The sequence below is a fragment of the Callospermophilus lateralis genome, chromosome 4 (genome assembly GCF_048772815.1).
Source record: "Callospermophilus lateralis isolate mCalLat2 chromosome 4, mCalLat2.hap1, whole genome shotgun sequence".
In the NCBI taxonomy this organism is placed as follows: Eukaryota; Metazoa; Chordata; class Mammalia; order Rodentia; family Sciuridae; genus Callospermophilus; species Callospermophilus lateralis.
In genome coordinates, this window is record NC_135308.1 from 128137505 (window position 1) to 128151738 (window position 14234).

A 14234-nucleotide genomic window follows, 5' to 3' on the forward strand; every position below is an offset into this window, starting at 1 on the left:
AATTTTAAACTAATTTTTAACCAGATTTATAACTTGTGATTTTGAGGTGGACATCCTTTTTTTTCATTTTCTTGACCATTTATAAATGCCAATAAGAAATGTGTCAGACATAAAGCAAATATCTAGAGGCAAAGAGAATCTCATCAGGGACATGAGCAGTTCTCAGAAGAAAAAGATGCCTATCCCTTAAATAAGGCAAGACACTATTTTTGTGGCAAAAATCACTATGCTTTATAAATCCTTTAATTAAATATAAACTGAAACCCTCTGTACGTACTTTATTTAGGTCAAGGAAATCTAAATTAGAGAGTTTTCTTCTTTTGATATGATGGTATGTCTTATGCAGCAGCACCATGGATTCTCACAAGAGATTTTGGTTGTAACAAGTTTTTGTGAGTGTCTACATTTTGCCTAGGATGTACCTTGGGAAATTGACATTTAACTATGCTATGTTCTAAAAGGCAAAGAATGCAAAACAGTGGTTTTGAAAATGCTCACTCACAATGTTTGAAGTTTGGCTTATTTGTTGAAAAGTAGATTGAGTAGGAAGAGCTGTTACAAAGATTGAAATGTGGAGTGTATAACCATCATTCAGATAAAGCTTTGTAAGCCCTGCAGCTACTATTACAGATTATACTGCAATTGTGGTTTTATGTGAACTGGGCATAATTGGTCATCAGCACAAACTAAAGCTTATTGAATTCTTGCCTTGCAAGCTTGTCTTTTGCTAGCTTTGATATATTTCTGTGCATCTGGGAACAGCTTAAACCCCTCACAGAGCAATATTTTTAAGATGAAATACAGGGACACTGCTAGAAAGGGTGTTGTTTTGTAGAATACCTCTATGAGTTGTCATTTTCTCAACAGAGGGGTTTTCTTGTGTACTTGGTCACTGAGATTCACAGCCAGATCTTTGGAAACAATTTTTATTTGCAGAAAATTTGCAGTAATATTGCAAACAATTCCTATGTACACTGCAGATCAGAGCACCCGAAAACCTTTATCATGTTTTACCAATTGTCCCCAAAATATCACTTTTAGTAATTTAGAATAGGGTTTTGACCAGTTGTCATACTTTTTCAGTTGTTCCTGACTTTTATGACAGTGATATTTTTAGAGGCTAGACATTTTGTGTGTTTTGTTTCTTCTTTTTTTTTAAAAACTGGGGATTGAATTCAGGGGCATTCCAACACTGAGCCACATCCCCAGCCCTACTTTGTATTTTATTTAGAAACAGTGTCTCACTGAGTTGCTTAGTGCCCTGCTTTATGTCTTTTTAGTGATGAAGCTGGCTTTGAACTCTGGAGCCTCCTTTCTCAGCCTCCTGAGCCATGGGATTTCATGTGTGTGCCACTGTGCTCGGCTTTGTACATTTCTTAATTTGGTTTTTTCCCTAATTTTCCTCATGCTTGTCCTTCGTATATACATACATCTGTCAGGAATGTCACAGAAATGGTGCTGTGGTATTCCCATTATATCCTCTCATGGTCTCATATTATCTCCAATATTTTTCATTTTTGTGGTGTTTAATTTGATGGCTTAATTAAGATAACATTCCCTGCAACTTTCTGATTTAAAATTACTTTATCCTCCTTGTTTTTAATAAACATTTTTGTAGGAAGATATTTTGAGACCATATGTAAAAATTCTATTTCTTAATCTACATTCATCCATGTTTTAGCATGCACTGAGATTTCTAGTCTGAATTAATAATTTATTCTGATGAATGACAAGTTATTTTGTAATTCCAATATTCCCTCCATTAGTCTTCCTCCTTCACAATCTATTTAAACAGGTTTCTGTCTTGTCCAGTTTCTGTCTATCAATCGATCTACTTACCCACCTACCTATCTACCTGAATTGTGAGGACTAATGGATTCCTACTATATTCCCTGGGTTATAATCCATTGCTGTCATAGCCTATTTTGATGCTTAAATATTCCCAAATTGATCTGAGTATGGTGGCACACACCTGTAATCCCAAGAGCACGCAGGAGAATTGCAAGTTCAAAGCCAAACTCATTAACTTAGTGGGACCCTAAGCAATTTAGTGATATTCTATGTCAACATAAAAAATTGAAAGGGCTGGAGATGTGGCTCATTCATTAAGTGTCCCTGTGTTCAATTTCCAGTACTCCTCAAAAAGTCTTGATACTGGAAGCCCTTCAAACTGGCTCGACAAACTCTCTCTACCACTCTTTGAGAATTCCTTTATTTATTTTGTATTTTTTTTAATGGCTCAGAATGTTCTAAAATCATCTTGTACTTTCCACAACTTGACTTCAGCTTTTAAAGAGCCCTGATTTCTTTCTGTGGAGAGTAGTATTTAAAACTAAAATCTCACGGCTGAGGTTGTGGCTCAGTGGTAAAGCTCTTGCCTAGCATGTGTGAGGCACTGGGTTTAATCCTCAGCACTGCATATAAATAAAAAAAAAATGAAGATCTATCGACATCTTAAAAAAATATTAAAACAACAAATAAATGAAAAATAAAATCAAAATCTCACTGCACCTTTCTAAGCAGTAAAAACTAAGCAATATATTTAAATATATATGCAACACATTTACATAATTATTTACATATTTTTAATATAAATCTATATGTAAACACCCATATTTATGAAATTTGAAATTTGATAATATCTAGGATTTATTATCAAGTTTGTTTAAATGTCCAGTAAGTAAATAATAAAATTTAGGGTAGACCAGTGGACTTTGTTACATTCAGTATTGTCTGTTATTGACTTAGTGACTGAGTTGTCTGTGTGCCAAGGAAACCTCAAATACAGGAAAATACTCAGTGCCCAGAAGTATTTGGATGTGTAAAACTATAGGTTACTGCTTAATAGATCTGAATTTATAGTTAGCTTGGTTCAAGTCTGGGTTAAGCATCTTCCAGAGGTGCACAAAAGCAGGTCATAGCTTTTAGGTTAATCATTGGTGAAATGTTGATTATTAATTATTACAACTCTTAGTAATCTCCTCTAGTACTAAGGGCCTAGCTTATTAGACCTCTAAGTAAATTAAACATTACTTATGCAATGGTGTATCTTATAGTTTTATTAGGTACCTATATAGCACGAAAACCATGTCAAGATAATCTACATAGGACAACATCTGCTAACTATCATAGTACTTATTTTTGCATTTTACATCTAATATAAGGAAAATATCAATGTGAGAACACTGAATGATGCTAATGTAATAGTTGCTCTGACATCAAAATATAGCTTCAGATTCTGAAGTCTTTATATATTGTTTCATAAATAAACCCAAATAAATATTTTATTGTTATGAGGCAGTTATAAAAATAAGGGATACTTGAGGATTCTTCAAAGACTAACTAAACTTTTTTGGTCATTTGAATAAAAGTTAAATGTTTCACACTTAGTACTGTCTGCCCATATATAGACTGAATTTAAAATATAATTCTACTTAATCAAACTATGAATTGGAAATACTTCAGGAATGGAGGGCTGTAATGTGCATAGGCCAGATATCTGGACCCACTTGCATGTGAATATAAACCAATTATGACTTCTAAGTTTAACTTCTCTTTATTCCTTTCAAAGACTAATCTGTTTCCATTGGTAATGTAGATAACTCACGTGGGGACTACCATGGGAAATGAACCAAATGAACCAAAGAACTTGACAATAAGATTATCTTGTGACTAGAAAGCAGTAAGGAGTGAATCAACCAGAGACAAAAAGTACTGCCCCATTAGAAAAATGAAAGGCTTTCACATCAATGCTGAGCAGTCAGAAGTATGAACACATTATAAAAGAGTGTCTTAGTGAGTATGGGGTCTTAGCCAATGAAACTGAATAAATAAATCTCAAATATTAAGGATGATAACCACAATTTAGCTCCTGAAGAATGCCATTTAAGACCTGTTTTAAGTAAAGCAAAATTTCTACTACCAAAACACATTCTGAATATTCTTTCTCCCTTTACAGATTATTCTAGAAGAAGATACTAGGAATCTTTATAACTCACATGACCACAAGCATTCTAACTCCTAGGACCAGCAGCTGTCATAGGACCAATTAGAACTGAGCTATAGACAGCCATCTCAGGGAGCTATTTAATATAACTCAGCCGCTGAGAGATGAATCCATGAATATGCAGTCTGCTGGACAATAGGCCAGTGCTGGCTTACAGCCAGCTCACCAAGGAATGGTGCCTTTGTGACACTTCTTGGCAGGCAGCCTGTCAGCTTTCCTTGGGGACCCTAGTCTCACTACTTACTCTCCATTTAAACTTCTTCAACAAATAATAAAAACCCTTAGAAACCTCAGAGGACTTTTTCTCTTTATTCAGAGCCAGATATGGTCCTTGTTTTGATATTGACCAGAACCCCACATGCCTCAAGACAGTTACTTTTTAGACCTTTAATAATAATAACATTTGACTTCACCATTATTTTTCAAGGCTTTGCACTTCTCTATTTTTTTTTGCACTTCTCTATTTCTATAGGTGAACAAACTAAAGCTCAGAGCAGCTAAGTAACTTGCCAAGATCATATGAATTAATAACTCTTTAGTGATAGCATCAAGCTTGTTTTTTCCCCACATTTTTTATTAGTGCATTATAGTCATACATAATAGTGGGGTCTGTGCTGCATCCTTGTACCTGTATTCAATATAACAGTATAACTTGATCAATATTACTTCCCAGCACTCCTCCTTTTCCTCCCCTCCTTCCACTTCTTGGTCCCTTTCCTCTGTACTATGCATCTCCCCTTTTATTTTCATGAGACACACTCCCCAAACTGTCTTTACTTTTTTCCTCTCCATCTTCCACATATATGAATAAAAAAATATGACTCTTGACCTCCTGAATTTGGCTTACTTCACTTAATACAATGTTCTCAAGCTCCATTCATTTTCCTGCAGATGACATAATTTCAGTTTTCTTTATGGTGGAATAAAACTCATTGTGTATATATATCCCATTTTCTTTATCCATTTATTGTTCATTGGACACTTACCTTGGTCCATAGTTTGGCTCTTGCGAATTGTGCTGCTATAAATATGGGTATGCCTATATCACTATAGTAGGATAACTTTAATCTTTTAGGATAAATATGAGGGGTAGTATAGCTGGATCATGTGGTGATTTCATGCCTAGTCTTTAGAGGAACCCCCATACTTGCTTCCATAGTTGTTCTGCAAATTTACAACCCCACCAAGAGGGGATAGGGCCAAGTTTTAAACCCCACATGCACACACCATTGTGCAACTTTTCCTTCTCTATTCTTCATCCTCCAATGATACTGTTTTACTGTCACTACTGATATGGTTTATTCACTCATTTATCAATATTTGTTGAGAGCTACTTCTATCGTAGATATGGGACTAGACTTTCAAGTGCAATGGAAAGCTTAAACATAGCGAAGAAAATCTTAATTTGAGAGATAAACAGTAGCCAATTATATTAATTTCATATTACAAGTGTATAAAATACTGGAAAAGTGTAAGTTCAGAGCGCACTAAGGGAGAGTAAATAAGGAAAAATGTAGTCTCCAGAGAGAATGGGAAACAAAGTGAAGGATGCTGGCATAGAAGTCAAGGTAGGATAGTCTCTTGAAGAGCCAAGTAGTCTGCTTCTTGAAATACTACCAAGATATCAAGAAAGGAAAAGACCAAAAATATTTGTTGAATTTAACAACACTGAGATCTTTGCTGGCCTTAATGGTATGTCCTGTTGCTTGAATATTGTAACTTCTGACTTAAATTTGTTATGCTTATTATATTCAATTTTAAATCCAAATAAATATGAATAGTCTGCCAGAAATTATTGGAGGTCAAGGCACAGCTGTGTATAGGAATTCTTGGTCTGTCATTCTTTTATGTATCATCTCAAATACATCTATCCATCCTTATAGCATTTCGTTTTCTATGATGTCTTAAAATCTTCATGAAAATTTCAGGTTCTTCATCTGTCAGTTAAATATGAACTATTTCTGATATCAATGATTACAATTTGTGGGGTTTTTTCCCCTCAAAACCAAGATTTAGAATAAAAGCAACATATTTATTAAAATTTATTAAGAAGATACTTTTTCACATAAAAGTATTTCTATAAATCTCTAAAGTTATAAATATTCAGCAATAACTTATCATGGTCCAGACCTTGTGCTAGAAGTAATACTGTGAGTAAGCAGATGTCTATAAAGCACACCATGCAGCATGTAGTGCTGTGTTGTCTTGCCTCCTTCTGTGTCTTAGAAGTTCACGCTCTGAATTTTTTAAAGATGTGGTGGTTGAGATCAAATATATGTAGATTTTTGAAGCTACATCAAGAAGAGTTTCTTAGAACGTTTGCCTGCATTTAACAGGAAAAGGTTGCAAGGAGTAAATTTAGAATATCAGAAGTTCTACTGTCCCTCTGTTGAGTGCTTTCCATTTGATCAGACCTACCTTTACAAGTTAGCCACACACATAAACACACACTATGCAGGTGCATGTAGATAGAAAACACCTAATAGAAGATCTAAGAATGAGAAATTTTTTCTGATTTACTTTAAGTCTTCTGAAATCTTTGGAAATTGAGTCCTTATAATATTTGTAGCCACAATGACTTCTTCATTTTTATTCATCCTTTGTATTTGGGGATATATGTTGTAGGATTTTCTTGGGGAAAAAAAAAGTTTAGGTGTTGTTTCAATGCTTTTATTATTCTCATAAAACATAATGTGGCCTGATTTCCTATAAAATAGACAAAAAATTGTCTCTCTCCAAGTATTTTACCCGATAAATGTAATTAACTCTTGGTGGTTGGTTAGAACCTTTCAAATTTAGAAAAGCTGATATAACACCTCATTCCTGGTTTAGTTGTATGTGAAGAGTTGAAAAATTCTCCTACAGATAGATAGCCCTGGAATATCTCACCATAAGCGAGTCTGTCTTACCTTGATGGAAACTTATAATAAATTGATTTCTTCTTGTGTACTGGAGAACTTCCACTTTGATGAGTCACTGTGACTACAGTTGCTGTTTGTTTCTGTCTTGGTTAATTTCAGAGCACATTCAGAAAATGAAGGTACCTCTTCACCATCTGCTGATTCCTGTACCAGTCCTACAAAGATGGACTCCTTGTATAGTAAGACTGCTAAGCAGTGCCTAGAGGAGATATCTGGTAAGTGACCTGATTTATGGGTAGTTCTAACCTTGGAATTTGGTAATCTCCCTGTAAGTCTTTGTATTAAGTCATATTTATGCTATACTTTTGCAAAAATAAACTCTATGAATCTCATGCTTCAGAGATTCTTAGATGATTGGATCTTCTGTGTAGGATGATCTTTTTGTTGCTCTGAAAAAAAAGTGGTTCTGCTTTCAGAAGCTGGTGCTCTAAGTTATTTTTCCCTCAGTCAAGTTTAATATAATCAGAGAAACCTGGTGAACCTTCTGTTGTTAATAAGACAGCTTGGATATATTTGGAAATTGAAAATATTCTAAAGATCTATTGTCAATGTAAATTTTTTAACTAATCCAACCCTGCTCTGTCTTCCATATTATTCAGTTTGGAACATTTGTACTTGGAGATTCTAAATATACATCTTGAGAAAAACTCTAATGAGGGAAATATTTTATTATATGTAGATAACATATGAAAAACAAAATTCACACCTGGGTGCATCCCTATAGTCCCAGTGACTTGAGAGGCTGAGGCAGGATGATCACAAGTTCAAGGTCAGCCTGGACACCTTAGCAAGACCTGTCTTAAATAAAAAGCGAAAGAGAGTAGGGATGTAGCTTAGCAGCAAAGTACCCCAGAGTTTAATCCACAGTATCAAAACAAAAACATATGCCTCAGATTATTCAAATTTCTTGAGTATATATAAAATATAATTATCAGCTTTAACACAACATTTTTTCCCAGGATTCAAGTGAGCCTAGGAGTATATGGAAAACCTTTGGAGTAATTTTGTTATATGTAATCTATATTCATGAGTTACTAGGTTACTTCCTATCAAAATATGCTTTTCCTAGGGTATGAGAGGATTTATGAAGATTTTATCTGTTCCTAAATGAAAGAATGCATGGCAGTAGACATATATCTGCTCTTTCAAAAAGTCTCTTTCTCAGCCTTCATGTATTCACAGATAAATCCAAAGGAAAAAAAACTAAATGAACTATTTCAATTGAAAAATTACTGTAAAACTACATGCACTCAATATATTGCTGTGAAGCTCATGAAAGAAGCTACATCACAATTTGAATGATTCAGAAAGTTCTGCACTTTGGTAATCATGAAACACAATTTGACAAACATTAGATGTTACTGCAATATCTGCTTGTAAATATTGACAATGGCAGAACATCCCCAGGGTACCTTTTATAATCATCATTAGGCATCAGAGGTTTCAAATTGAGAACAGAACAAAGGGCCTGTATAGGGAAGGGTAGAAATTATAATGCGAAGATATATATATGAAGATGTTATTTATGGGTTTTTCAAATGCTCAAGGGAAGTGTTGGCTTTCTCTTAGCTCCAGGTAATACTGTAGTCAGAACAATGCTGTGTATCTGTACTGTAGCCAGATATCTTATAAACCTAAGATGACAGGAAGATACTATAATTCCAATATTAATTTATACATTAATATCTTAAATATGCCTATGAAGTACTATAGCTCAAATCTGTGGGCAAAAATAAACTTAATAGAAATTTAATTATAATTGTGAATTTCACAAAAGAACACTATTTTCTGAAATTAATATATCACTGAGTAGCACAGCTGGAATAATTCATATTAAATTTTTTTCTACAGTTTATCATTCTGTCTAGCATTTAATCATTTTTTCATATTTCCAGTTAATATTGCCAGTTAATGTTCTGAGGTTTTTAATGGAATACTTGAGGGTGAAATATAAATTAGACTTCAATATAATATAACAATTTAATGGATTTAATTGAAGAAATACTAGTCTGCAGTAAGAATGAATTTTTTATATAAAATCAAAAATTTGAAGAAGGGACGAAAATAGAAAATAAATGTTACAATGAGTCTTATCTGATTGTGTCATTCTAACTGTTATCTGTTTTAAGTGTAGCCTGTAAGGGAGTGATAACAACATCTGTCAATGCAAACATTAGATATTGTGAAAGAAAGATGGTATTTGTTCATGGTTAGTAGGTTATAAATTGAGTATAGGTGAATATTCATTATCCAAAATGCTGGGACAAGAGCTGTTTCAGATTTCAGATAAGCTCAGATTTTGGAATATGTATAAATATATAATAAGAAATATTGGGGTGGGGTCCATGTCTTATCATGAAATTTACTAAATTCATATACGCATACACACACAGCCTGAAGGTAATTTAATACATTAATATTATAAGTATACCTGTGTTTTTAAGTTATTTTCAATTGACAGATAATAATTGTATATATATGTGGGTTATAAGGATATGCATTGTGTAATGATCAGCTCAAGATGTTTAGATTACCCATCATCTCAAACATTTATAGTTTCTTTGTGATAAAAGCATTCAAAATTCACTCTTCTAACTATTTTGATTTATACAATACAATATTGCTAAATACAATCACCTTCCTGTGTAACAGCATGATAGAACTTATTCCTCCTATCTGTGTCTTTGTACCCATTTTGACTGTGACCCATCACATGAGATCAAGCATGGAACTTTACACTTGAAATGTGTTGTCAGTGCTCAAAATGTTTCAGGTTTTGGAGCATTTCATGTTTTGGGTTTTCAGATTAGGGGTGCTAATTGAAGAAATGTAGATGAGGATATACCCAGTAGACAATGAGAGGATGATTATGATAGAGATGGTATGGCATATCTTTCTCATTTTTAAATTTTAGTTGGTAGATACTATTACTCTCTCAGTTATATGCCCCTTTTAATTTTTAGTGACTTTAATATTTGCATAGATGGACCTTTTAACACCCTAGCCTCTCTTCTAGTAATCTTGACTTGAAATCCCTCCTGAGATATTTATCCTCATGATCAGATCCCACATCTAGGCATCAGAAAATAAACTTATCTATAACCTAATTTTCATGCATCTCACTATTGTTGATTATAGCCTCCTGTTTTTTCAATGCTCTTTATTTTGTTCCCTCACCCTACCCATGATTTCTCAAGGATTTCCAGTTCACAGGTCCTCTCACATTTTACTTTCCCTCACCAAACTGCTTATTCTTTCTTCCCTCCCTAATCAGTTAAATTCTTATGATAACTGAAATATATATTCCTGTGATATAAATTCCCTCAACTCCCTTGTTCCTTTCTCACTTCATCATCCTCATTCACTGAAATCACAGACCAGTTTATATTCAACTCTCCACTTTTTACCAACCAACAGTGAATGAACCAGGAGAAAAATACATACAGGTTGATGTCACTCACTCAATATTTTTAATCTCAAAGCTTCAGTGAATATTTAATTTTTTTAAGCAATCATTTGATATATCTCTGGGTTTTCTCTCAAATTTCTAAATGAGTATTTTTAACCTTTCCTTCTCAAACCTATAATTTCACCTGTCCTATCCATTCTTTAAACTGAAAATTTTGATGTATTTTTCACTGAAAAAATAAAAGCACAGAGAAAGGAAGTTCACCAACCCCTGCCAACACATCTACCCATTTATAGCAATTAAACCCACTTAGTATCTAATATACTCGGCCTGTACTTGGATTATGCTCTCTTCCACTCTTTAATATCTCTCTCCATAAAATTATTCTCCTTAGCTAAAGAGATATTAATATATCCCCAATCTTAATGTTTTTAAAAACAACTTCTCTTGACCTCAATTCATGCTTTCAATACTGTGCTAATATGTGTCTTCTTTATATCACACTCTAACAAAAGGAGGCCTTCAAACAGTCTTTAATTCCTCTCTTATTGTCTCATAACCCTATTCCAGTTAGACTTGTAGCCCCATGTCTCCACTGAAACTACTCTTAATTGAAGTTTACAATAGTGTCAACATGGCCAAATCCAAGGATCACATCATTCCTCATCTTATTTCACCTCTATTATGGTTTGGATATAGAAATATGCCCCACCCCCAAGCTCATGTTTTGGAAACAGTCCCCAGTACTGCAACATTGAGATATTTAACTTCTAGGCAATGAAGAGAATTTGGTGACTTAATACCAAACTGTGGCATCATCAGTGGATTAATCCATTTGTTGGATTAATAATTTGAATGGTTTGCTGAGTGGTAATTGTAGGCAGGTGGGATGTGTGGCTGAAGGAAGTAGGTCACAGGGGGTGTGATTTATTTTGTCTTAGACTTCTCACTTGTTCCCTGGTTCCTGGCTATCAGGCTCCTCTCCCATGATGGTATGCCTTACCTTGGGAACAGAGCCATGGAGTCAGCTGACCCTGAACTGAACCCCTAAAACTGTGAGCTCAAAATAAACTTTTCCACCTCTAAGTTGTTCTTGTCAGGTCTTTTGGTCACAGTCACAAAAAAGCTGACAAGCATAACCTCTCACCACCCATTTGTCCTCCTCCGTGAAAGTTTCTTTCTTCATTTCTAAGACCGCATTTCCTTGGTGTTCCTCACACTCACTTTTTAGTCCTCCTTGGTCTTCTTTTGTAGTTATTCTTTTTCTCCCTGATTTTTTAGTCACTGCAGTGATCCAGGTATCTGTCTCTGGATTCCTCTATCTGTACATGCTCCTTTGGTGATTTAATACTATATCATAGTCTTAAATCTCATCCATGTATGGATGGCTCACAAATGTTTCTCTCTAATTCTCTCCCCTGTGTTTTGGATGCAAATATCCAGCTCCTTATACAAACTCTCCACTTGAATATCCCATATCCCCAAGTTTCAGTGCTACTACTATGGTTGGATTTTTATTTCCAATGGTTACTGTGGAGACATCAGTGGGAATAATTCTGTCCTGCATCCTAAGTGAAGTGGTGTTTATGATCTAGAACTCTGATAGAGTTAGTCTTGGCAGAGTATGTTTCAGGTTTTGTGAATTTTTGAAGCCTATATAACATGAGGGATCCTGAAAATAATACAAAAATAAAAATCTAAAATAAGGTACAGGACCTCAGAAGATATACAGGTGAGTTAGGGGATCTATAGCTTAACCACAAAGTAATCTACCTTGAAGTCCTAGTGCAGCTTTTCTGACGCATGTCCATTGCTTCATCTTCTGATAACAAAACCATCTTGATTTTCCTTGGGGATCATTCTGTATTCATGTGGCCAACTGAAATTAACCCAAGTAGAGTCAATCAGAACAACTCCTCCTTGACCAGAGTGACAGTTTCAGGAATGGATTTATGACCTGATCTAGTTCAGTCATAGCAAATGAGGCTCAATCTCAGATCTTTTCCTTAGACTGCTCTGGAAGAGAGGTTCTATTTTTTCCATGAGATCAGAAGCTAATAAAAAAAAGTAAGTTGGGTCCTGCTGGCAGTTACATATACCCTCAAATAAAGCAAACAGAGAAAATAGAACCTAAAGCAGCAGAAAATGAACCTGAGGTCATTGTAAGAAATATCTGAGCCCCTGAATAATACATATCTGAAACTCTCCTTCTCTGAAATTTTTAGATATATTACTCAGGAAAAATTCCTTTTTGTGGTTAAACAAATGTGATAAACACCCCTATTTCATGAGGTACAAGATGCAAGACATGCACAGATTTGAAATACTGTTAAGGAGCAAACTTGGTTCAGACTGCAATGTAGATTTGTGGGAGGGATAGATTCACTGTTAGGTAGAAAGTATAGTTGTTGAAAATTTCATCAATGTAATAGCTCACTTGAAGTTATGAAAACATTATCTTTATCATTAAATGGCAGTGAAAGTTCAAAATGTAATTAAATCATGGTGTGAAGATAACCATCAGAGACGATTGACATGGCTGGCAATTGGGAGATCTTTATAAGTCTTCAAGAATGTCTCTCCAAACTCTTTAAGTACATCACTCAAATTTCATTTTGTTTATCATATTCTTTTGGAGAAGACTTATGATGTTTACCTAATTTGGTGATGCTGGTTCCAATAATTATTATTATGTATTATATAATTTGCAGCAATGAACAAATGAGCTCGTTGCTTCCAGCCCATCTATCCTCTAAGATTCATGTCACAACCTTGATATTACAAGACTGGCTGAATTGATGGTATAGATTTTACTGCTTTGGCTTGGATTTTATTCTCACATTCATTAACAAAAACAATTTGTCCTCTGAGGCCATCCCTTTCATCAAGTGCCAGGAGATCCTGCCAAATATAAAATGAACCTAAATTTTCATTTCAATTCAAGAAATATTTTAATTTTGATTTCTGCATAGCTTCACACTTGCCTTTTTTTCTTTTTTCTTTTTTTCTTCTTCTTCTTCTTTTTTTTTTTTTTTTTTTTTTTGCATAAGGCTGACACCTATTTAACCCACTGTTTAACCTTTATCTGGAATTTATATTCAACTGAAAAATGTTGATAGATGTCATATTGACTTAATGCCAATAAAACTGGAATGTCATTTTTAAATGATATTAAAATTATTGGATAAATTCAGGGAATGGTCTTAGAAGTAAGCATTTAGGTTGAACTGAAGGATAATGTAAGAATTGTATATATTTTTCTAAGTTACTAGACTTTGTATCAAGTAAAGGGGGATATCTGGCATTTAAGACCTTTGTAAATGATAACTAAAATTGCCTTTTTTCTTGAATGTTTATAAAGATCAAGAAGATCAAGCTCAGGTAATTCAAATCAGTTTATATCTTTTACTTAAATAGACACATTATAATTATATTTACTGAAGAACTGAAAATAATTCTTTTTCAGAATATAATAGTAGCTGTACTTTTATTTTAGGTCTTGGCAAAATCAAATGAATTCACATTTTTTTTTATTGTGTGTATTTATTTCCTTCTCTACCTTGCATAACATGTATTTATATATGTGAATCCAAATTCACATCAGCATGTGAATCCATGCTCATGTATGAATGTCCATTTAAGACAAGAGGGATAAATATCTCTAGGGAAGCAATAAGTGGGTCCCCTACTATTGGTTCAAGGTAAACCTATGGACTAATGTAGTTTCAGGGGAAAAACTGCTATAACTACAAGTTAATAATAATATCTTTAAACAAAGAAACACAAATCCCCTTTTGATATTTTCTCTGTTAGGTTCTTCTTTGCCATCTTCCTCTTATATTTCTGTTGAATTTAGCCCACCCATTCCTGGGCTCACTCCTACAAGAGGGTTATATTT

General features: G+C 34.1%; 1 protein-coding gene across 3 annotated transcripts in view; it reads left to right on the forward strand.

Moving 5' to 3' along the window:
- The window catches only part of Nav3 (neuron navigator 3), a 339367-nt gene that overhangs the window by 170674 nt on the left and 154459 nt on the right, over positions 1-14234 (forward strand). For all 3 annotated transcript variants that reach the window (XM_076853137.1, XM_076853139.1, XM_076853138.1), the window contains exon 9: positions 7027-7142. In XM_076853137.1, coding sequence (XP_076709252.1) covers positions 7027-7142 — 116 coding nt within the window. The remainder of the gene's footprint in view (positions 1-7026; positions 7143-14234) is intronic.